Source organism: Fundulus heteroclitus, chromosome 24, assembly GCF_011125445.2.
Source record: "Fundulus heteroclitus isolate FHET01 chromosome 24, MU-UCD_Fhet_4.1, whole genome shotgun sequence".
Lineage (NCBI taxonomy): Eukaryota > Metazoa > Chordata > Actinopteri > Cyprinodontiformes > Fundulidae > Fundulus > Fundulus heteroclitus.
The window spans coordinates 3,330,650-3,353,658 of record NC_046384.1 but is presented as its reverse complement, the minus strand read 5'-3'; the positions used below and the strand labels follow the sequence as shown (position 1 = coordinate 3,353,658).

Genomic DNA, 23,009 nt, shown 5'->3' with positions numbered 1-23,009 from the left:
AGAGCGGCAGCTTCCAAACAGATAACACGTGTAGATGATTAGCAGGATGTTCCTACGGACAGCCATCATTAGGACGCCGTTTCAAAGCAAACAGAGCGTCTCTGCTACGGCCGCCAGGTTTTAGGCTCCCACAGGCAGCAAGTTAAGATTTGATTTACCTTTTAGTTTGAGCGTTTGATTTCTGTTCAGTGAACTTTATTTCTAGTGACTCCTTACAGATTTCATGCCTTTTTCAGTTCAAAGCAACCCGACTTGTAAAAACATCCTTTTCATGCGCCTTGAACCACGAATCAACTTAGATTAGCGTTCCCAGGAGAGGCCGACTCATCCAGGAGGTCCCAGAAGAACCCAGGACACTTAAAGCTCAGCAGGCCTCAGTCAAGGTCAGTGGTCATGATCCCACCTTCAGAAAAAGAGGCTGGGTTCCTGGACCACTGCTGACCCGTCTCACAGTCACCAAAGAACATTTCTATGATCCCGATCAGAGGGTACTGTGGACTGATGAGATGCGAGGGAACCTTTTCTGGAAGCTGTGCGTCTTGTTACAACATTTCAGGTGAATATCATAATCCCTACAGCCAAACACGGAGCAGAAACTCCTGAAGGTGAATGCACAGCAGGAAGTGAGCTTTGGGTTTGTAGCGGTCCAGTCAACGTCCTGACCTAAACGCCTACGTTGGCCGTTAACGCAGAGAAACCTCCTAATGTGGCTGAAATAAACCAATTCTGCAAAGCGGAGCGGGTCAAACTTCCCCCACTGTGACGTTACAGATGCACCCTCTGATCAAGTAACAGTTTTTCTGCTTCACATGGTCCCATTTTTTACAGAAAACGGTCATATCTGCAGCAAGTACATAAGTTCAGTTTGTTTTAAAGACCCAAAGTCGGCTGAAAGTCGCTGTTTTTTTGGGGCGTGTCCCCACAAACTCCCCGATAAAGTGCATTCCCCCCCGATGCTCGGCGGGGGAATTAGTATTTCCGCTCAAACTGCTTGTCTGAATTTACATTTTAGAGCTGAAATCGATCCCATCGCTCTGAATACATTTCCATGCGGTACGAAATCAATCCCCAGTAAATTGCCCTCATTTAGCATGGTGAAGTGCGGCCCGGGCCGGCTGATGCTTATCGCAGGTGATTAGCGGGATTATGGTGGAGGGATTGATTAGTTATGCCTGAACCTTAATGGGGTCAGAACACGTGGGCAGGTGCCATCACCGCGCCGCTCCGCCGCCTCGCTGGACGCCGGTTTGACTAAAGATCAAATCCTCTACATGTGCTCCTTCATTCAATCAGAAATCAGAGAATTAGAAAGTCTCAACGTGGCCCGATTTAAAAGCAAACCCAACACTGAAAACATCCTCCACATCAGGACTGGGGAGAGGCAGGATGGATCCTTCCAAATTCTGACCCGACCGTCTGAATCTAAACCAGGTAGCATTATCGGCTACAGTCCGGTTTACATGAACCGAACTGTAGCCTCGGTTCTTAGCTGACAGGAGCGCCTTTCACTAGTTCAGGATTATACAGGACTGTCTCAGAAACTTAGAATATTGTGATAAAGTTCTTTATTTTCTGTAATGCAATTAAAAAACATGAAATGTCATACATTCTGGATTCATTACAAATCAACTGAAATATCGCAAGCCTTTTATTGTTTTAATATCGCTGATTATGGCGTACAGCTGAAGAAAACTCAAAAATCCTACTTCAAAATATTAGAATATTTCCTCAGACCAAGTAAAAAATAAATTATAGCAGCAAAACAAAATCAAACATTTGAAAATGTCCATTAATGCTCTCAGTACTTGGTTGGGAATCCTTTTGCACAGATTAGTGCATCAATGCGGCGTGGCATGGAGGCAATCAGCCTGTGGCATTGCTGAGGTGTTATGGATGCCCAGGATGCTTCAATAGCGGCCTTTAGCTCATTTGCATTGTTGGCTCTGGTGTCTTTCAGCTTCTTCTTCACAATAGCCCACAAATTCTCTATGGGGTTCAGGTCAGGGGAATTGGCAGGCCAATCAAGGACAGTAATGCCATGGTCAGTACACCAGTTACTGGGAGAATCTTATGTCGTCTCTTAACCACTACCATACTTGTGATTTAGTTTACTGAACCAAGCTGAGTGTTTTTCAAGGCTCAGGAAACCCTGCAGTGTTTCCAGTTAATTAGACGATTCAAGTGATTAGTTGAATAGCCTACTAGTATACTTTTTCCACGATATTCAAATATTTTGAGATAGGATATTTGGGTTTCTTAAGCTGTAAGCCATAATCAGCGATATTAAAACAATAAAAGGCTTGCAATATTTCAGTTGATTTGTAATGAATCCAGAATGTATGACATTTCATGTTTTTGTAATTGCATTACAGAAAATAAAGAACTTTATCACAATATTCTAATTTTCGGAGACAGTCCTGTATTCTGCACGTCCTGGTTGCACCGACAGGTTCTCTGCGCTTTCCTCTGACGTCTTCAAAGACATTTTCATCCAGGAAGCTGCAGCTCACTGGAGATTTTCCCCGTTTTCAGACCGTCGTCCATAAAGCCCAGTTGGTTTTGGGAAGATTCGGGTAGATCATTAGTTTCTGAAATACACAACAACCCGCCAACGTTCAAAATCACCTCTGACGCCCGGTTAGAACTGTAGATCTATTGGTTGTTGGTTGAAAACCTCCTGCCTGCTCTATGTGTCCGCAGTGTCTCGGTTCTCCAGCCCCAGGCTGACGCCCAGACTCAGCAGGAAGCGGGCCTTGTCCATCTCGCCCCTGTCTGACGCCAGCATCGACCTGCAGACCATGATCCGGACCTCGCCCAACTCCCTGGTGGCCTACATCAACAACTCCCGCTCCAGCTCGGCCGCCAGCAGCTCTTACGGACACCTGTCGGTCGGGGGACTCAGGTAGGCCAGCGGACACTGACGGGAATGTTTCCGTCTTTATCTTCCACCTCTATGGTCTTCTGCTTTGTTTCTTGGTGTTCTGTCGTCCTGACTTAATTCCTTCATGGTTTTATTTCCTCTCCCACTTCCTTGGCTTCCCTTGTTCTGCTGTCTTATCGTTCTTTTCATGAACTCATTTACTTCTTAACCTCCATCCCTTATTCCAGACCCTTGACATTCTTTCGTCATTGTGTCAATGTCTTCCATATCTCCTTCCATACCTCCGTCTCCTTCATCATTGTTGGGCTTCTTGGTTTTCACCCAGGCAGTTTGTGGTCTTCCAGACCTACCTCTGTTCCTAATCCCCTCATTTTGTCCCATTACTTCATTGGGTTTCAAACCCTCACCTCCACACTGCAAAAACAGAACGAAAAGTAAGTGAAATTTTCTTGAAATCATTGTAATTTTTCCTTGATTAGAGCAGGTAAATAAGACTATTTGCCAATGAAATAAGATTTTTGCACTTAAAATAAGAACAATTCATCTCCATCACTTTATTTCGAGTGCAGGATGTCTAATTATGTTATTTTAGAGATGAACTGTTGCTATTTTCAGTAAAAAAAAATCTCATTCTATTGGCAAATAGTCTTATCTACCTGGTCAAAGAAAGAAAAATATACTCATTTCAAGAATTCTTTACTTATTTTTAATTCCCTTTTTGCAGTGCAGCTTAGCCAAGGCCCTTCATATGTCCATGATTTTGCTGTGAAGACGTGTCTCTGCTGTTGTTGAATCTCATCCATGGCGTTTCCTCCTGCAGCCCGTCGTTCCCCTTCCCCCACCCCATCAACTCCATGGCCTACCAGCAGCTCCTGTCCCAGCAGCGGGGGCTCAGCGCCTTCGGCCACAACCCGCCCCTCATACACCCTCCGCCCACCTTCTCCGGTCGCCAGGCCGGCCTCGGCCTCGCCTCCCTCTCCGCCTCCACCCACAACAGCGACGCCTCGGCCAAGGTAACGCATGAAACGCACATTCCCTTTTGACTTTGAGGAATCTGGGGACTTGGGTTTAATTTCGGTTTGTGTACAGTAACCTCTCTGATTACTGCGTGAACCCCCCCCCCGGTCAGTAGCGCTGCCAGATCCTAAAACAACCGTTTATCCAAGCCCTGACTCTGGCAGCTCCAGTTACCAAATGTTTGTTCTTGCTGCAGATTTTGTTTGTCATCGTCCGTTTTGATCTCTGTGCCATCTCCCCCCCCCCCCTCACCATCCCACCTCGGAGGCAAACTCTCAGTGGGGGAGACCCGTGATTTCTTTGCTCCCACACAGTTGGTTTTCATATTGGAACCGGTGATTGGGTCTGAATGTAATGTGAGGGCTGAGCGAGGGAATGAGCGCCTACAGACGGGTGCGCTTCCAGTCCGTCAGGGTTCTCTACCAAAGCAGGGACAAACACTGGGAGATAGAAACCAGAGCATAAAACTATAAAATAACGCCCGTGTCCCTACATGTAGAGTATTAATGAGCAACGGGGCTGTTTTAGGCTGATTTTCATCCCTTCCTTCTAACACGCTGGAACCACAGTGGAGGACTTTAACTCGCTTTGTAGTTCAGGAGTTTGGAAACAAATGGTCCAAAAAGCTCAAATCTCAACAGAGTTTAATATAAATGACGATATGACCTGCATATGGGACCATAGTTGAGTTCTGATCTTCATTTGGACCGGTTTACGTTGCTAAAATGTGAAATTACGTGGCCCCTGCTGGGGGACACTGACCCTGGAGCTGGACAACCAAAAGAAAAAAAAAAGAAAAAAGAGGGAAAAAAAGAGAAAAAAAAAAGAAAAAAAGAGAAAAAAAGGAGAAAAAAGGGAAAAAAAGAAGGAAAAAAAGAAAGGAAAAAAAGAAAAAAAAGGTGAAAAAAAAGAAAAAAGAGAAAAAAAGGAGAAAAAAAGAAAAGAAAAAAAAGAAGGAAAACAAAGAAAAAAGAAAAAAAAGAGAAAAAAAATGACCTGCATATAGGACCATAGTTGGGTTCCGATCTTCATTTGGACCGGTTGACGTTGCTAAAATGTGAAATTACGTGGCCCCTGCTGGGGGACACTGACCCTGGAGCTGGACAACCACATTTCCTGACTGTAAATCACAAAGTGGAACCAAACACAGGTAGAACCCGACGTGTGGCCAGTACCGAACATCCCACCTGATAAACCTGGTACCGAATGATCAACCGTGCAACGGCGGGACATCAGAGAGGAGCACACTGGAGGTCTGGACTTTGACTAGACCGCTCCAGGACCTTTAGTTTGAGTAATTCAGAGGTGGATCAACGCAACACGGCGGCTGGATGTTCTGCTAGAACAGAACCGATCCATAGCTCGTTACTGCCGGGCCCAGTTTGGTCGGCAGAGCGTCAGATGGTCCGGGTTCTTCTGGGACGTTGGTTCTTTTACATTTTCTCACTTTACAAACACAAACCTTAACGGATTTTATTGGGATTTTTGTGCAGAACATTGTAAATAACCATGAAAAAGACGGAGAACAAACGATTTTCTTTACGTTACGGAATGAAGTGCTGCTTGTTGTTGGTCCAGATAGAGAAGCAGTGAAGTTTTAGCCGATTACAGCTCGAAATGTGAAATGCTGGACGGCGCCGGGTCTAGGAAAGCATTGGGTCAGACTATAACCTTTGCCACATAGTAATTAAACAGTTTTGGTCAATAATGACCCAGATGTTTATGGGTCGTTCTGGACCTTCATCTACAATGACTTAATGTCGTCCATGTATGAAAATGGTTGCCGTTATAACAAAAAGACGCGCCTAGTGCTTTAATAAAATGCACCATATCTGCTAGTTTACAGGGCGGATTACGGTGGATTAGAAGATGCTCTACGTCAGAAAGAAATGAGATGATCAGTGGATTCCAGTAGATTAGCTGAGTCAGCAAATTAGCAGTCTGCAGAAGCTGAGTCATGATGCTGGGGCGGGGGGTGGGGGGGGGCTACGTGGGAGGCTGATCGTGCAAAGGAGCATTTTCTCCTTTCTAAACACTGGACTGAGGCTCCAGTCGTTGTCGTGTCAGCGTTGACTCACTGCCGCCTTTAGAGACCTTCGTTTTAACGTCTATCGGCGTTTCTGCTCCTCTTCCAGAACCACGGAGGAGACCCGGCCGTCAGCAGCACCGTGGACCCCACCAGCAAGCGCTCCAAGGTGAAGACGGAGCTGGACGGACTGAAGCCCGGGTCGCCGCTGTCGCCGGTACGAAGGAGACTGACACGTTGGGTCAGCTAGGCAGCAGCGACGGGGGCGGACCTGATGGACCCGGGGGGGGGGGGGGGGAATTAATGCTGGACTCAGTTGAGCTTTGATGAAGTTAAAACGAGCCACTGGAGGCTGTTGGGGCCTGAGATCCTCCAGAACTGGGCCCCCGGGGGCCTCTGGTGACCTGTGTGTAAAACTGGTCTCTGATAAAGAAAAACTCCACATGATAAGAGCTTTGCACCCATTTGTCTGCGCCCCCCCGTCCCCCCGCCCCCCCGGCCACAGTAAACTGTGCCAGAGCACTTCATTTTCATGAAATATTGGCCCGGCTTTATTGTCATCTGAGGAGCCTTTTTCCTCTTCTTTTGACAAATCTGCGGCTGCTCTCCGGCAGCGGGGCGGCTCTGCCGGTGATGCATGGGGACGGCGCCGGGCGCCGGCGTCTTGGGGCCCCCAGAATTGATGAAGGGCGCGCGCGCGCGGGGCAGAAACAAACGCGCTGCCGTCAGCAGATTGTGCTGCCGTGTGTAGCTGAGCCGTACGGCAGCCCGGGCGGGACACGCCGCACGGCGTGGAGATGTTTTTTTTTTTTACCCCGCGTCAAAATAAAGACACCAAGAGGCAAGAAAACAAAGAACAAAGGAAAGTTTATTTTCAAGAACTGAAAAAGGAAACTAAAAGTATAATTTTCTTATAATTAGTGTATTTGTACTTTATTTGAGCAGATAAATACGATTATCTGCCAATGGAATATGATTTTTGCACTTAAAATCCGATTAATTCATCTCCATCATCTTATGCATTATATCTAATTATCTTATTTTAGGGATAAAAATACTCATTCCATTGGCAGATAGTCTTATTTACCTGCTCATATTAAGGGCAAACACACTCATTTAAAGTCTATTTTACTTACCTTTGGTTCCCTTTTGCAGTGCTGACAATAAAATGATTACACACTGCAAAAAGAGAACTAAAAGTAAGTAAAACGTTCTTGAAATGAGTGTATATTTCCTTGATTTGAGCAGCAAAATAAGATTATTTGCCAGTGAAATACGTTTTTTCTACCCCTATAATAAGACAATTAGATATCCTGCACTTGAAATAAGATGATGGAGATGAATTGTTCCTATTTTAAGTGCAAAAATCTTATTTCATTGGCAAATAATCTTAATTACCTGCTCAAATCAAGGACAAATACACTAATTTCAAGAACATTTTACTCACTTTTAGTTCCTTTTTTGCAGTGCAGAGAGAAAAATTGCTTATGAACTGTATTTATTTTCAACTTTTGCACAGCTGGAAATGATTTAAAGCGATTTAGAGAGTTTTGCTTTCTTTCTTTATGAGGATTACTCAGAGTTTTTAAACATTTTGGCGTATTAAATCCTTATTTTCAGGTAACTTGTAGAAATAGATCACAGCGTGTTTATCGGAATAAGGAGAAAGTTTTAATGGGTTTTATCGGTAAGTGCGGCTGCTGCTGAAATCTTTTCCAGGCTAGGAACCCTCTGAACACCTACAGCCTCTTAATTGGCCTGTTTTTGTTGGTAAAACCCTAGAAATGTTTGCTAGCTGAAGGAAAGGCCCGGTTTTTCTTGCTGATTTACGGGGAGCTCGTCTGTTTTTGGGTCTAAACGCGTTCCTGCGGCCGGATGGAGACGTTCCCGCAGACTCTGGGAGACCATACTGATGGTTTCTTGTTTTGTTTTTGTTTTTTTTACACGCTGGTTCTTTCTGCAGAACCCTTACGGCGGCGTCGCCGACCCGAAGGAGGACACGGACCGGGACGAGTGCAAGCAGGAACCCGAGGCCGTCTACGAGACAAACTGCCACTGGGAGGGCTGCAGCAGGGAGTACGACGCCCAGGAGCAGCTGGTCCATGTGCGTAAGCCCGCTGCGCCGCTAACGAGGCGGCGAGCGTGAACCTCAGCTTTTAGGCGTTCAGTGTGAGGCAGGAGGACCTTTGTACCTTCAGGAGCACGCCCTCCTCTGAATGGGCTTTCCCATCGCAGCCAGCCGCTCGGCCTGAAAGGCTCTGAAGCATTCCTCAGCTTCAGTGAAGCAGAGAGAGAAAAGAAGCGGCAGAGAGAGGAGGATTATGGGGGTGCTGGGGGGGGGGGTGTCCATCAGTCAGTGAAAAAGCAGCTATGAGGCTCCAGAGAAGACGGGCTTTCTCTCTGTTTAACCGTCGGTTTTATCGTGTAAGTTAAAGCAAGCTGTCCTCATATATTAGCGTTTCTTCTCTCCAGTTTTTTGTAACATCAGGATATTTAATCTGGGTTTTATCTGTTCTTGAAAGTTAAACTGCAGTTAAAGAGTCCAAACTTTGAAGGTTTTTGTTGTGGCTGAAAAGTTCTCTGTCAGCTCTCTGGGCTCAGGTGGCTCTTAAAGGGACAGGACCCCCTTAAAGAGGGATTCCTGGGCAGCACTAACACTGAACTCTCTGATATCAAACGTCTAGTTCCTACGATGTAAAATGTTAAAAATGAGGCATTATTCTAACAATGACTTCAGATAATTAGTTCTGAAGTGGAAGACGATTCATGGGTTTTTAGTTAAATAGAAATCATATTGACAAACATATATTTTAAGTGCAGCCCTGGACAATTTATGCTGTTGTTTAGTAAACTATGTTTAGATAAAGACACAAACACTGAATTCAAACTAAACCAACTTTTTACCAAACTACAAGTTTAAAAAAAAAAAAAAACGTGTGCTCTGCGTTGTGATTGGTTGGGAGGATTTAATGACTGTTATATTAACCTACATGATAGAATGAAAAAGGAAGGAAAACCTTTATTCTATTGAACTTTTTATTGACCCTCCTGTCGTCAATATACGTCTATCAATCAATATATAATGTTATTGAATTGTCGTCCAGCCTTACCCTGAACGCAGCATTTAGACAGTGAGACACGGTGGTGGCAGCATCATGCTGTGGGGAGATAAACCAGGAGCATCCTGGAGGAGACCCTGCTAGACGTGGAGGTTCCTCTTCCAGCAGGAGAACCTCCCTGAACAAAAAGAGATACTATTAGATGGTTCAGATCAAAGCAGGTTCCTGGGTCAGAATGGCCTAGTCAAAGTCCAGACCTGAGAATCCACCTGTTCCTAGATGGTCTCCACCCAGCCCGGCTGAGCTGGAGACGTTCTTAAGAAAAGAAACTGGACAAAATGTTCAAATGTTCAACGGTGGAGGCCTTAATAAAGTCATTTTATGTTGGAAATTAGCTCATTTATTTCAAGCTTTGTAGTTTTTATCTTTTTTAAAATCAGACTTTTCTCCTAACTTTTAGCTAAAAGCTGACATTCATCTAAAATATTTAGTTTCTATGCGTCATACTGACCATCCTATCAGCGACCGCAGCTCCTCATGGCTCCGCCCACTGCTCTGATTGGTCAGCAGCCCCTGCTTTAATGTCGCTGCTCTAACTTTGATATTAAAGCTGAAATAACAGCCCAGATGTTTGCAGTGAAGGCACCACTCCCCGCTACGCTGTCAGGTCGTTTCTCTCATTTGGTGAAAACCAGAGCGTCCGCGCTCAAATTCCTTCAGAATCTCATAATTAGCGCCGTGTGCCGCGGCGCTCCCGCGGGATTCCTCCCCCCCCGCTGAGATTGATCTGCACAGAAACAGGCTGCTAGTGGAAACCCCCTCACTCCTCTCTCCCCCCCCCTGTGTCCCCCCCAGCACATCAATAACGACCACATCCACGGCGAGAAGAAGGAGTTCGTGTGCCGCTGGGACGACTGTTCGCGGGAGCAGAAGCCCTTCAAGGCCCAGTACATGCTGGTGGTTCACATGCGCCGACACACCGGGGAGAAGCCACACAAGTGCACGGTGGGTAACGGATCGCCCCGGACGGGCACCCGGCAGCCCCCTGGGGGGCGGGGGGGGCGGCACCTCTGAACAGCCAGCACTCACCGGGGGTTTGGAGCTGATAAACAGCTAAAAGGCGCGGTTAGCCGCCCCGCCAAGGAGGCTCCTAAATCACCGCTAGTGCTGCTGGCGCCTCGCCGTTTATCAGGATCCATCAGATTATGAACCGGAGCCGAGTTCAGGCGGGTCGGCAGGAAGCCATCTGTAAAATCTACCCAACTCTCATTGGTTATTAAGACCCAGCCAAGCCCAAACTCCTCCACCGGACGGGTTCTGGACGACCTGGAGGGCCAAAGGTGACGGAAACGAGGACCTAGGACCCGACTAGCTAATAATCAGCGGCCCGTCCCGTTTTATCTGAATTATTTATGTATTTATGGTGGTTGCCTCATTAACTGAAACCAAAAATGAGTCGAGACGTTTGAGGCGTTGGCACCACACTGCAAAAATAGGCCTAAAAATAAGACATTTTTTCTTGAAATTAAAGTATTTTTCCTTGATTTGAGCAGGTAAATAGGACTATTTGCCAATGGAATAAGATTTTTGCACTTAAAATAGGAACAATTGATCACTATTGTCTTATTTCAAGTGCAGTTTATCTAATTATCTTATTTCAGGGGTAAAAATACTCATTTCATTGGCAAATAGTCTTATTTACCTGCTCAAATCAAGGGCAAATACATTCATTTCAAGAAAATGTTACTTATTTTTAGTTCTCTTTTTGCAGTGCAGAACCTGTCAGTGTTGAAGCTTCTCACTAATCCTGCTTTATTATTCCTCATCTGGGCTTTTCTGCCTGTCCTTCACCAAATTAAACCCAGCACTCTGGAGCTAATCTAAAGCTGCGGCGGGTGTTGAGGTGCCTCATCGGTCCAGGAGTCGGACAGATAAACGGACGTCAGTTTGACAAGAAGCAGATTCTTTCAGACTGTAGCGAAGACTGCCGTTTGTTTTTCCATCTTTTTTCCGCCTCTGAAGCTCTTTAAAAAGAGGGAAAGCGGTAAAAACTAAAAGTCCAGGAGAAAGCGGGCTCCAGAGTCCTTGGCTGGCCTCCTAACGAGGTAAACAAAGGCCCGTTTTCCCCCGTGCACAGCTGGAAAACAGAATATTTAATGGTTCTGCTGGAAGAATAATCTGAATTATTTAAAAAGTAGTTGTTGGGGGATTTTTCTGAAGATTGGTTTGCTCTGGTCCGGCTTTAACGCTTTAATCACCTCCTTCTTCTTCTTCTCCTGCAGTTTGAGGGCTGCTCCAAGGCCTACTCCCGTCTGGAGAACCTGAAGACCCATCTGCGCTCTCACACCGGGGAGAAACCGTACGTCTGCGAGCACGAGGGCTGCAACAAGGCCTTCTCCAACGCCTCGGACCGGGCCAAGCACCAGAACCGGACCCACTCCAACGAGGTACGAGAGGCCGGCGCTTCACACAGAATACCTGAAGGGCTCCCATCAGAAATTCTCTCAGAGCGCGGGAACCCATTGAAGTGCTTGAAAAGCTGACGGGTCTGTGATGACTTGTACGTTCGGATCGGAACCGCCGCCGGCGCCGACACCGGTCCGGCTGTCAGATGTGTGAATAATGAGGGAGCAGGATGTAACCAGCACAATGTCCCATGATGCATCGGGGCTGCTGGAGGGAAACCCAGTCCAGTCCAGAACCGAGCCCGTTTTCTTCCTGTTGGTCACATTTTGGTGTCGGTGAGAAGAAATATCGGACATTTCTGATGTCTGTGTTCGTTACGGACCTCGGCGGACGTTCTGGACTCGGCGCTGTAGCTAGAAACGGGATCAGGAGATCAGGCTTTGGTTCTGTTTGGATCTCTGAAGGTCCCACCACAGCAGATCAGTTTGACTCAGGTCTGGGCTTTGACTAGGCCACGGCTCTGCAACCTGTGGCTCTTTACACCTTCAGCTTTGGCTCTTTAAAAAATGGTTAATGTTTCTAAATGTAAAGGTAATTTAAAACTGCTCGCTTTAGGATGCATTTAGTTCTGCAACATATGCATAACATTTCCAGAAAGATAGAAAACTAATGGTGTATAGAATATTCCAAAAAAAAAGTAAAAAACAAAGCAACTGGACTTGTTTTTCATAGCTGAAGACGTTTCACTTCCTCTCCAGGAAGCTTTCTCAATTCAAAAAGTCTGGAATAATGTGGAGTACCAAGCTTTATACTACTGCCTAACAAAGGCCTTGTAATCGCTTAGATAACATGCAGATTGGACCGAAACCGGTCCACTCCTCTGTAAAGAGGAGTCGTTAGGGTCGTTATTGGCTTGGCTTGTTTTGGTTTTTAACTTTTTTTGGAATGACCATGACCTGGATGACTGAGAATCTTCACCAGCAGGTGTATAGAATATTTTACTGTAGATAAATGAAGCATCTTTTTGTCAATAGGTTGCTTTTTTCATCATTTTGATGCCATTTGCTGTAAAAATCAAAAGTCCAATTGAAGAAAATGTATTAAACCTAAACATAAAAATACTGTTGGTTAAATAATAAAAACTGTTGATCTTTAATTAAATAAATATAAACAAATTTCCTGCAGTATACCATAAAAAAAGCAATTTTTTCAAAGAAATGTATAACTTTTGCAGCTCTAAACAAAATTAGTTTAGCAGGACCTATGGCAGAAATGGCTCTGCGGGTTGGAAAGGTTGCTGAGCTCTGGACTAGGCAATTGAAGCAACTTAATTATTTTCGTAGCTCAGCCGCTTTGTTTGGAGTCACTGATCTGTTCAGAACCCGGTTTGGGTCCAGCTGCAGCTAAGGGCGCAACAGGTGGCGTAGCGGCACACTGCAAAAAGGGAACTAAAAATAAGTAAAATTTTCTTGAAAATAATGTATTTGCCCTTGATTTGAGCAGCTAAATAAGATTCTTTGCCAATGGAGTGAGTATTTCTACCCCTAAAATAAGACAATTAGATATGCTGCACTTGAAATAAGGTGATGGAGATGAATTGTTCCTCTTTTAAGTGCAAAAAATCTTATTCCATTGGCAAATAGTCTTATTTACCTGCTCAAATCAAGGAAAAATACTTAAATTTCAAGAAAAAAATTCTTATTTTTAGCTCTATTTTTGCAGTGTGTTGGTTCTGGACGGAGACGCCTGGGGTTGGATTCCTGACCTTTTGACGTCCCTTCTTCTCTCTCTGCCCATTTCCCGTTTGATGGTTACAGATGAAGGCCACTAGTGCCACTCAGTTGTTGGTTTAGGTGCCCAAATCATCACACCTCCACCACCGTGCCAAAAGGACCAAAGGTTAAAAGGTTAATGTTTGAAACGTGTGAATTTTCTGATGTCTCATCAAGAAGACTCTGACCCGACTGAAGCTGCTATATATATATATATATATATATATATATATATATATATATATATATATAATTAATTACAATGGTGCATAACTGTCTCTCTTTCCATCTGCACCTGCAGAAACCTTACGTCTGCAAGATCCCCGGCTGCACCAAGCGCTACACGGACCCCAGCTCCCTCAGGAAGCACGTGAAAACGGTTCACGGCCCCGAGGCCCACGTCACCAAGAAGCAGCGCGGCGACCTGCCGCCCAGGCCGCCGGCGCCCCGCGAGAACGGCGAGAACGAGAAGGGCGGCAGGCTGGCCAGGGAGGACAAGCTGTCGGAGAACGGCTCCCCCAGAGTCCCGGAGGACTACCTGCACGTAAAGTCCATCAAGACGGAGAACTCTGTGGTGAGGACAACACGCAGCCTGAGACGTGTCTGTGTTACTCTGATTTCACCACGAACCGCGCCCCGACGGAGTAGACTAAGCCCACGTTTGTTTCTCCTGCTCAGTGCTTGATGCTTTCCGTCTCTTTCTCCTTTCATCCTTTCCTAACGGACAGACTTTACTAAGGTGAGCTAACCCAGAGATCTTTGTCGCCATTCACCATTTCGTCCCATGTTTCAACTGCATCCGGCATTTAACACTCAACCCACGGGTTAAGGTCCATTCATACCTCACATAAAAGACGGATACGGATACATGTGGAGTGTTTAATACGTTCTAACCGTCGATTTCGTCCGTATTTTGACACGAAAATTGGGAGCTTACGATTACGGACGAAACGGATCAATACGGAGCAATACTACCGGAAACGGTGGGGGCGCTATTGAGTTTGTAGTACAAAATGTCAACAAAATCACGAAGAAGGTTGTAATTCTGGGCTTTAAACAACAGCGGGATTCGAGTAACGACTTGGGGAGCTCGTCCGCAACTACCCACACATATGATGTGTCGTGTCCGGGGCACAGGGACAAACAAAAAGTTTACTTACGTAGCAAATACAACAAAATCACGTCTTGGACCGTCGCCATGACGAATCATTGGCGCCCAGCACTGCCACCTAGAGGAAATATTGGTTATTGCGCACCTCAACGGACGGAGGTATGAAGGACTCAACGGATAGAACGTACGGACAGAAATACGGACGTGTAGGCCAAACGTAGGGTATGAATGGACCTTTAAACGGTCACCTGGTCACCTGAGTCTGGGTCAGTGGGACGGCGGGTCCGGGTGGGACATCCAGATGTTCCTTTCTCCCCAGTGACACCACCCGACTTATTCTGGTGGATGTCTAACCGATCCAAGGCCAGAGGGCCAGTACAGACCCTCTAGAAAGTTCTAGGAGTGCCCGGGGTTCTACCCGGAAAACATTTAACGGTCAGAACCACCTGGACCCGGTTTGCCAGTCCGTCACCATGGGGATGTAGATTTGTCTCCAGCATCTACTTCTTTTGGTCCTGCTCCACGTCTTAGGGTGAAGGTCAGGACTGTGGCACAGTAGACGGGAACCCAGTTTGTCCAGTCATCTTCTGCTCCGTCCTGCCATCACTCATGAGCAAGGCATTGGGAGCAGCCAACCATTTTCTCATCCATTTGACACATTTTTGGCAAATCTTCAGTCCTTGGATTGGGGAGCACTGGCTAAAAACACCAGATAAGTAGTCATCAAACTCACGTCCATCTCTAATTGTTGTGCCCATCACGGGTTTCTGGCCCAGGGCAACCAGACGGTTCTTAGAACTATTACAGATTATTTCCAGGTCCTTCTTTAGTTTTTCTGGCATAAGGACAACAGTCTGCACTTTGCTGACTGGCGCTAGTTATGCAAACAGGTAAATAGACCTGATTTCTAGATGGTAAATGGGCTGAACTTAAATAGTCTTAACTAGACAGAACTTTACTAGTCATCAAACTCACGTCCATTTCTAAATGTTGTGTCCATCTTAGACCTATTACAGATTATTTCTAGGTCTTTCTTTAGTTTTTTCGGCATAAGGACGACTGTCTGCACTTTGCTGACTGGCGCTACTTATGCAAACAGGTAAATAGACCTGAGTTCTAGACATCCGAACTGCGATATGCTGCCTGGTCACGAACTTTCGGACCTTTCAGACCTGGTCTGAGTTCTCTAGAGGTGAGACCTCTGCCTCCAGATGCATCCCCAGGAGAAAACTCGTCTCTGACTCCACACAGACGTTATAAAACGGCAGCAACAAGCGCTCTGATAGCAGGATGAGAGTTACTGTAAATATGTAGAGAGCAAATTAAAGAACAAATAGATTTAGGAATCACGGCTTCCCTTTGAGGTCTTTACTCCCAGCTGATCAAAGTCTTTGTTTCGCTCAGAAATTCTATTTAAATAAAGCTTTTTTTTTTCCTCCTTTGTAAAGAACTTTAAATGTGCTGTAAGGCAGCAGGAGGCCTTCTCGCTGATTTCCACAACACTTCATTAACTTTATGTATTTTTCATACAGTTTCCACCCCTCGTCTCCTTCGTCTCGCTCCGTCTAACCTCCGGGCTTTGAACGGGGAACCAGACAGACACGGCAACGGCTCTGCTTCCGGTTTAACCACCACAGAAACGGAGGGAATTTGCAGATAAAAATGCAGAGATGGTGTTTAGACACAAGCGAGCGGCTGAAAGGAAAAGCTGTGAAGTGAGAGCAGAGGCTGGAGCAGGCACCTTTGAGCCTGGCGGCGGAGGCTTGGGTTAAACCGTCTCCACTCAGCCTTTCATCCTGGCCATTTTTAATTCACAGACAGACTCAGGGAGCCTGTAATCTGCGGAGCCCCCACCACTGCCACCCCAGAAAACACTCATTATTTACAATTAAGCCGGGGGAGGATAAAAGACGCTCAACATGCCGTCTTCCCCACTGTTCCGCTTTTGTTTTGCAGAAGGCAAACAGTTTGGAGGACAAGATGTTTCTGTTTACCGCCGCCTCTCTAACTCTGCGCTCCCGCTTCTCCCCCGTAGATGTATCAGTCCAGTCCTGGCGGTCAGTCGTCATGTAGCAGCGAGCCATCGCCACTTGGCACCAACAATGACAGTGGAGTAGAAACGGCGGCGCACAGCGGGGGGAGCCTGGGGGACCTCAGCGCCCTGGACGACCTGCCGTTCGTGGACTCCGTGGGCTTCGAGGACTCCTCCTCCTCCTCCGGCGGCGGCGGCGGCGTAGCAGCGGTCGGCCTCCACCTCAGAAAGCAGCTGGGCACCAGTCAGTGCCTGGAGAACCTCAAGAAGGAGAAGCTGAAGACAGTTAGGGACTCGTGTCGGTGGGCCAACCATCCAACTCCCCCCGGTCATCAAGGCGTCACGCTGCCGCCCATACCGACAACTGGTGAGTCTGGGGTCCGCCTCGGAGCCAGACGGCCATGTTTAAGCTGCTAAATGCCGCCTTAGCATGTGCTTTATCACCCAATCAGGTAACCAACCATATAAAATAGGCACTAATGTCTGTCTTCGTCCACAGGGTCCCTCCTGGAAAACTCCAGCCTGTGTGGGGATCCGGCCTCCTTCCCCGGCTCTGGCTGGGGTCAGCTCACCTCTGGCAAAGTGACTCTGCTGGCGAGCCTTTCTGAGCGCCGTGACAGCACGTCCAGCACCTTGAGCTCGGCGTACACCCTCAGCCGCCGCTCCTCGGGCATCTCCCCCGGTTTCTCCAGCCGCCGCTCCAGCCAGGCCTCTCAGTTTGGTGCCGACCGCCCGACCAACATCAGCTCGGCCGACTCCTACGACCCCATCTCCGCCGATCTCTCTCGGCGCTCCAGTCAGGCCAGTCAGTTCGGGGGGAATAACGGCGGGCTTGGCGTTCCCGGCCCCCTCAGCCTGACCCCAGCCCAGCACTACAGACTGAAGGCGACATACGCCGCCGCCACTGGTGGCGCGCCTCCGACCCCTCTCCCGTACTTGGATCAGCCGTGTCCGAAGGATTTCAACGAATGCTCCACAAACAGCCTGCGACCGTTGCAGCTCGGCCGCGAGCGGAGCCTGATGCCCCATGAGGTTCCCCTCCACGTTCCCCGTCGAGCCAGCGACCCTGTGAGGCCTTTAGACCCTCTCAGCCAGCCGCACATGCAGCGCTACAGCAGCATGGTGGCCCTCAACCGACGGCTCTCCCTGCAGCCCCGTCCTCCTCCTGCAGCAGATCGCAGATTCTCAGCCCAGCAAGGGTGCGTGCAACCCAGTGCTGGCCCCCCCTGTTACCCTCACGGCCTACGGCCCCCAAGCATATCGGAGAACGTCGCCGCGGACACAAGAAGCCGCAGTGGAAACCCAAATAGCCAGGAGGATTTCCAGGGAGCTCCCAGCATGCAGCAGCAGCTGTACCTCCAGAGGAGGCTGGATGGGGGGAACCCGTCCTCGCCCCACAGCAGCGCTGCTAAGGCCCAGTGGGACACAGTGTCCTCAGGACTCACCAGCACCCAGCAGTACTCCAGACTAGAAGGAAATGGGAACCTGGCTGTGGTCCAGCAGAACCACAACGCTGGACCTTTCAGCGCGTCCTCCAACCAGCAGCTGGTCCAACACTTCAGCAACAGGAGCATGCAGCTCTTCCAGCAGCCCCCTGCTGGGCCTCACTTCGGGTTCAGTGACAGGAAGGGGAACAGCCCGCACCCCCCCTGTGGGCCCACGCCCCGCTGTAAGGAGGAGCCCCTCGACGTGGACTTTGCTCAGTTCCAGCCTGTGCAGATAAAAACTGAGAGTAGTGACGCGTCGGTTCTGATTTCAGACCAGAACTGTAACATGGCTCTCCAGAGTGGTTTCCAAACGGGGAACCGGACCCACCTTCAGCTAGGAGCACCCACAGAACCTGGATCTCCAAAGCGCTCCAACCCAAAGCTGCTGCAGCAGTCGGATGACGCCCAGCTGGCCTCCAGCACAGGTCCAGGACTTCCCTACGTCCCGGACGACACCGCTCTGTACTACACGGGCCGGATTCAGGTCCTGGAGCCGATCGGGGACCTGGACTGTCTGGTGGGGTCCCTGCCTGCTGCTCCAAACCCAGCGGACGACTCGGGGACCAGGACCGGTGCCGTGGAGCACGCGCAGATAGACTTTGACAGTATGCTTGACGACGGGGACCAGTCCAGCCTGGTGTCAGGAAACCTGAGCCCAGGCCTGCTCCAGGGTTTTTCCCCGTCCTCGTCTCGCCTCACCACGCCCAGGAACTCGGTGACGCTGCCGGCGGTGCCGGCGGGGACGGGGAACATGGCCATCGGGGACATGAGCTCTCTGCTGACCGCCCTGGCCGAGGAGAACAAGTTCCTCAACTTGATGACTTAACCTTTCTCCTCCTTTAAACTGAGCTTTGAACTCAACAGCAGCATCTTGTATCCTCGTCAGAACAGCTGTAAATTATTTCCTGTTTGTCTCTGAAAGCCATACTCCTGTTTCCTGCCTTAGGATGTGAATACAATGTAAAACTGAGCTGCTGAGCGGTCGGGGAGTCGGATCTAACTAAGTGCCTGTTGGCGGAGCCCGGCGTTTGTGGGCTCGGGCCGGTTCCGAGGAGAACCCGGTTCCGTGGTGAGGCTGCAGCAGCCAGGCGGGGTTTCATTGCTGCAGGACAACTGTGACGAGTCGGAGGCCTGATCCGGGACTGGAACCAGGAACCCCTCGCAGCAGAAAGACTTTGCCGCCTGGATCTGAACGTTGTGTCACCAGGTCCGGCTCCTGTTCTTGTATATTGTTCTGGTTCTCCTGTGTAAATAGAATTTGTACATTTTTAATAAACAAGAATTATGGATTTTTTAAGACCTGTGCGCCTCTCTGTATTCTGGCACCGACATGCAGCGCTGCTGGTCCAAGACCAGATGTTCTCCGGTTGCAGATCCTTACCAAAAACGTTTCCGCTGCGTCCCTTTACATCAGGGAACTGCAAGGGGAAAACGTAATCACACCCCATGATGCCGGGACTCGTGAAGCAGTTTCTGGCAGTTTCTCTTCCTCCAGAGTTGCTTCAGCTCGTTCAGGTTTGCAGACGTTTGGTTCTGCTCAGCTCTCTGAAGGTCCCACCGCAGCTTTTCAGTATGAGGGAAGTCTGCCCTCCCTGTTACGCTACCGTTAGTTTGTGGACAGTTGAGCGTAAAGCAGGGGTGTCAAACTCATTTTGGTTTAGGGGCCGCATTCAGCTTAATCTGATTTCAAGAGGGCCACACGAGTAAACTCATTGCAAGATTAAATAGAACTAATAAATGTGGACTTGTTGTTGATTTTTATATTAAGTTAATTTCACTTTTACACAATATATTATGAATAACCTCAGCGTTTTTAAGAAAAGTATGTGCAATTTCAACAATACTTTTACTCAGTTAAACATTTACTTGTGCATTATGCATAAGAACTGATCACAGTGATTATACAATGTTGAAAAACATTTATTCACATTTTTTGGAACTTAAAAACACTGTCCTGCATGACAAAATACATCAAACAGATAAAAATTAAGAAATTATTTAAATTTTTCCACACCTGAAGCTTAATCTGCTGATTAAAACACAGCGCCCCTCGTGGACAATATAGGAACTGCATATTTTCAATTAAACGAAGTACATGTTTTTTTCAATAATTGTTTTATCATTCTCTTCCTTTTATCTTGTCCACTTGTGAAAGTCACTCTTTGTGGCATCTTATTGCCACATTGCCAGACAGGACATTGGGAAAAAAACAGCATTATAATTTTTTTTATAATGATAATGCATTTAGCCACAGGGCCGGACTAAATTGTTCGGCGGGCCGGATGCGGCCCGCGGGCCGTATGTTTGACACCCCTGGCGTAAAGGTTTCATGTCTTTAGCTTCTTTTCTGAACCGTTTAATTACAACAACAGCATTAAAGTCGCTGCAGCTGCAAACCAAGCCCACATCCTCATACTGCCACCAACGTGCTTGACAAACACTGAGCTGTAGGGTTTGGTTTCTCTGGGCTTCCCGCTCTGACATTGACCTGAATCTGCTGGGACGTTCTCCTCTCTGCAGGATGGTGGACTTCAGATGGTCTGGAGTTGCTCCAGATCAGCAGACTGCTTCCACCGAGGCGATCAGGAGCAGCTGGCTGCTGTTTTTCCTGTTTAAGCCTTTAAAGGTTTAAATGTCAGAGCCTGATAAAAATCAATGTCGTATCGTCTCATCGGGGGAAGCCCTGGAAGTGAACGCCAGTATCCCATCAGGAAGTCGCCTCTCTAACCCGTCTAAAGCCAGCAGGCGTGAAGCTCGGCTCTGATGAGGCTGCGTCCTCCGATTGTTTCCTGTGGAGACAAAAGTGTTGATGGCTTCAATAATTCAGGGGGAAAACTTTGGTCTTTGAAGCCACGCTGCTCTCTCCTCTCTTGTCCAACATCAGCGCGCGACCTCTTTGAACAAGCCTCCCCTGACCTCGCCTTACCTCTGCTGTAGGAGCAGCTCGGCATACTGCAGGCGCTGCCCCCCCCCCCCCCCGGCTGATGAAAAAGGAGGCTAACAGGAGAGGAGAGGCCTCGACGTGAGCAGAGCTGCGCTCAGCCTCACTGTTGTCCAATATTAGCCCTGACAGAGCGGCCCAGAGGACGCCGCTGCTGAAACCACATAAAACAAACCAGCTGAGAGGAGGGAGGGGGGTCGGGTGGGGGTCGGGTGGAGGTAGGGGGGCGGGGGGGGGACGCGGTGCTGAGCGCTCACAGGAACAAATGATTTTACTCTGTCAGGGAATTCAGCCGAGGATACGTTTGATGTGCAGGCTGTGATTGCTCCTGCCACTGGATTTCCTTATTCTCTCAGAGATGAGGAGTGGGAGGGAAAATAGCCCCGGGCTGCGAAACCCGAGCTAGAAGAAGGAGAGAGAGCTGGCAGAGATCGGCCGTTAGATTATGGGGCGGATAACTGAGTGAGCGCCATGTAAGACAGGGCTCCAATGCCTCAGGAAGACTCCACGTCTGCTTGGGCTACAGGAAACAGGGTGCATCCACACTTCCTCTGACCTGCAGGTACCCGGCAGGGAGCACCTGAGCGCTTTAAATGGTTTAATTAGCATAAAACAAGCCCAACCTGAACAGGTTAACCTCACCTTACCACCGTCAGACCTCTACGTTAGACTCTGTGTTTTAGTCACAAACTGGTCAACAGCTCTGAGAGTCTCATGAAACCCTGAGAATTAATCAGACCGGCATCAACCAGCTTTACTGCTGGTGCTGGTTTATTTCCATGCGTCACGGCGTCTGGAACCAACCAACCCGCTCTGACTGTGGTCCCTGTTTGGTGTTTCTGGGTTAGGGTTACATGGTTCAGATAACCGCGGTGCAGGATGCCCCCATGCACCTAAACCACTGCCTACTGCCGGTTCTATGCTAAATTTAGCAGTGTTTATTCATGGGGGCTCAGAACAAAAGATTGGGGGGATAAAATAAATATTTCATGGTTTAATATATTAAGGGAGCCAAGTAACTGTGGCTCTGGAACTGCAGGTTGCAGACCTATGATCCTATCTCAATACGGCTGGAGCTAAACGTCAAACAGCTTAATTTATAAATTATTGCGAGAGTAAAAATGGTAAAAAAAAATACATATGGTCCCAGTGACCAATCAGTTACGGTATCTTTTTCAGCATGTATCATTGTAAAAAATGTATTTAATACAGGGCTTTGAACCGGTTCAAGGAACGAAAACGAAAACCGGGAACTTTTTGTATTTTACAGGGAACAGAGACGAAACCGGGAACTTTTTGTATTTTACAGGGAACAGAGACGAAACCGGGAACTGGAACACTTATTTAAAAATAATGGTAACCAGTTAATACCGGTTTTATTTCGTTCCTCAAAGTTTTCGTTGCCTAATTTACTAAAAAAAAAAAAAATTATTATTTTCCTGCGCACGTTACCATGACGGCTGAGGTTCACTTCCTGTGTGACATTACATCACACATTCGCTGACTGAATGGAGAGAGAGCGGTGTCTCCACTAGAGCTACACATCTTAAATAAGAGGTAAATTACGATCCATCGTTAAGTAAAACACTCATTCCAAACACAATATCAATAGCTGGTTTAAGCTGGATGAGAAAGATGTGACATAATTATAGCATTAAACAGCTGACAGGAACGAAATTAACCGTTCCGGGAACAGTATTCTTTTGTTCTAACCGGTTCGGGAACGTCAATTTATTGGAAACGTTATAATTCCATTTCTGTTCGGAACGAACCGATTGGGAAAAAAAATCGGTTCAAAGCCCTGATTTAATATCATGTCTTTAATATGGGGGCCATAGGATCAGTACTGGCCCCTGTTGGCCCCTGTCTAGAACCGCCCCTGCTAGTACCAGAGCTGGGTGGCAGGGTCCCCTGTATCCCTCGGCATGCTGGGTAAATCCATGCTCCGACCACCCAGCAGCCCTCAAGCTGCTGCCCTTTGCTCCCTTCTCTGACTGACTGTCAGCAGGTCCAGGCGCTGCCTGATAGCGCCTCCTCTCTGCTGCTGGTGGCCCCTGGGGTCCTTCTAGGCATATTGGCTCGTTCCAGATTAAATAGCTCAGAGTCCCATCAATATGCACCGGATTAGGTCTAAATCACTGAAACGGTAACGAACATAAACAGACAGAACCAGACCAGCCCTTGCTCCTCTGGTACGAGCAAGTTTGACACGGAGAGTCTCCTCCTCCTCCTCAGCTCTGCCTTATTGCCTTATTATCACACATGTGACAGTCTAAC

General features: G+C 47.8%; 1 protein-coding gene across 1 annotated transcript in view; it reads left to right on the top strand.

Moving 5' to 3' along the window:
* Positions 1–19,088, top strand: part of LOC105921795 (zinc finger protein GLI2) — a 74,734-nt gene extending 55,646 nt beyond the window's left edge. The window contains exons 6-14 of the mRNA XM_036128270.1: positions 2,701–2,902; positions 3,702–3,894; positions 6,034–6,141; positions 7,888–8,028; positions 9,839–9,988; positions 11,266–11,430; positions 13,463–13,735; positions 16,308–16,671; positions 16,804–19,088. Of these exons, the coding sequence (XP_035984163.1) occupies positions 2,701–2,902; positions 3,702–3,894; positions 6,034–6,141; positions 7,888–8,028; positions 9,839–9,988; positions 11,266–11,430; positions 13,463–13,735; positions 16,308–16,671; positions 16,804–18,617 (3,410 nt within the window). The 3' untranslated portion in view covers positions 18,618–19,088. The remainder of the gene's footprint in view (positions 1–2,700; positions 2,903–3,701; positions 3,895–6,033; positions 6,142–7,887; positions 8,029–9,838; positions 9,989–11,265; positions 11,431–13,462; positions 13,736–16,307; positions 16,672–16,803) is intronic.
* Positions 19,089–23,009: the final 3,921 nt, after the last annotated feature.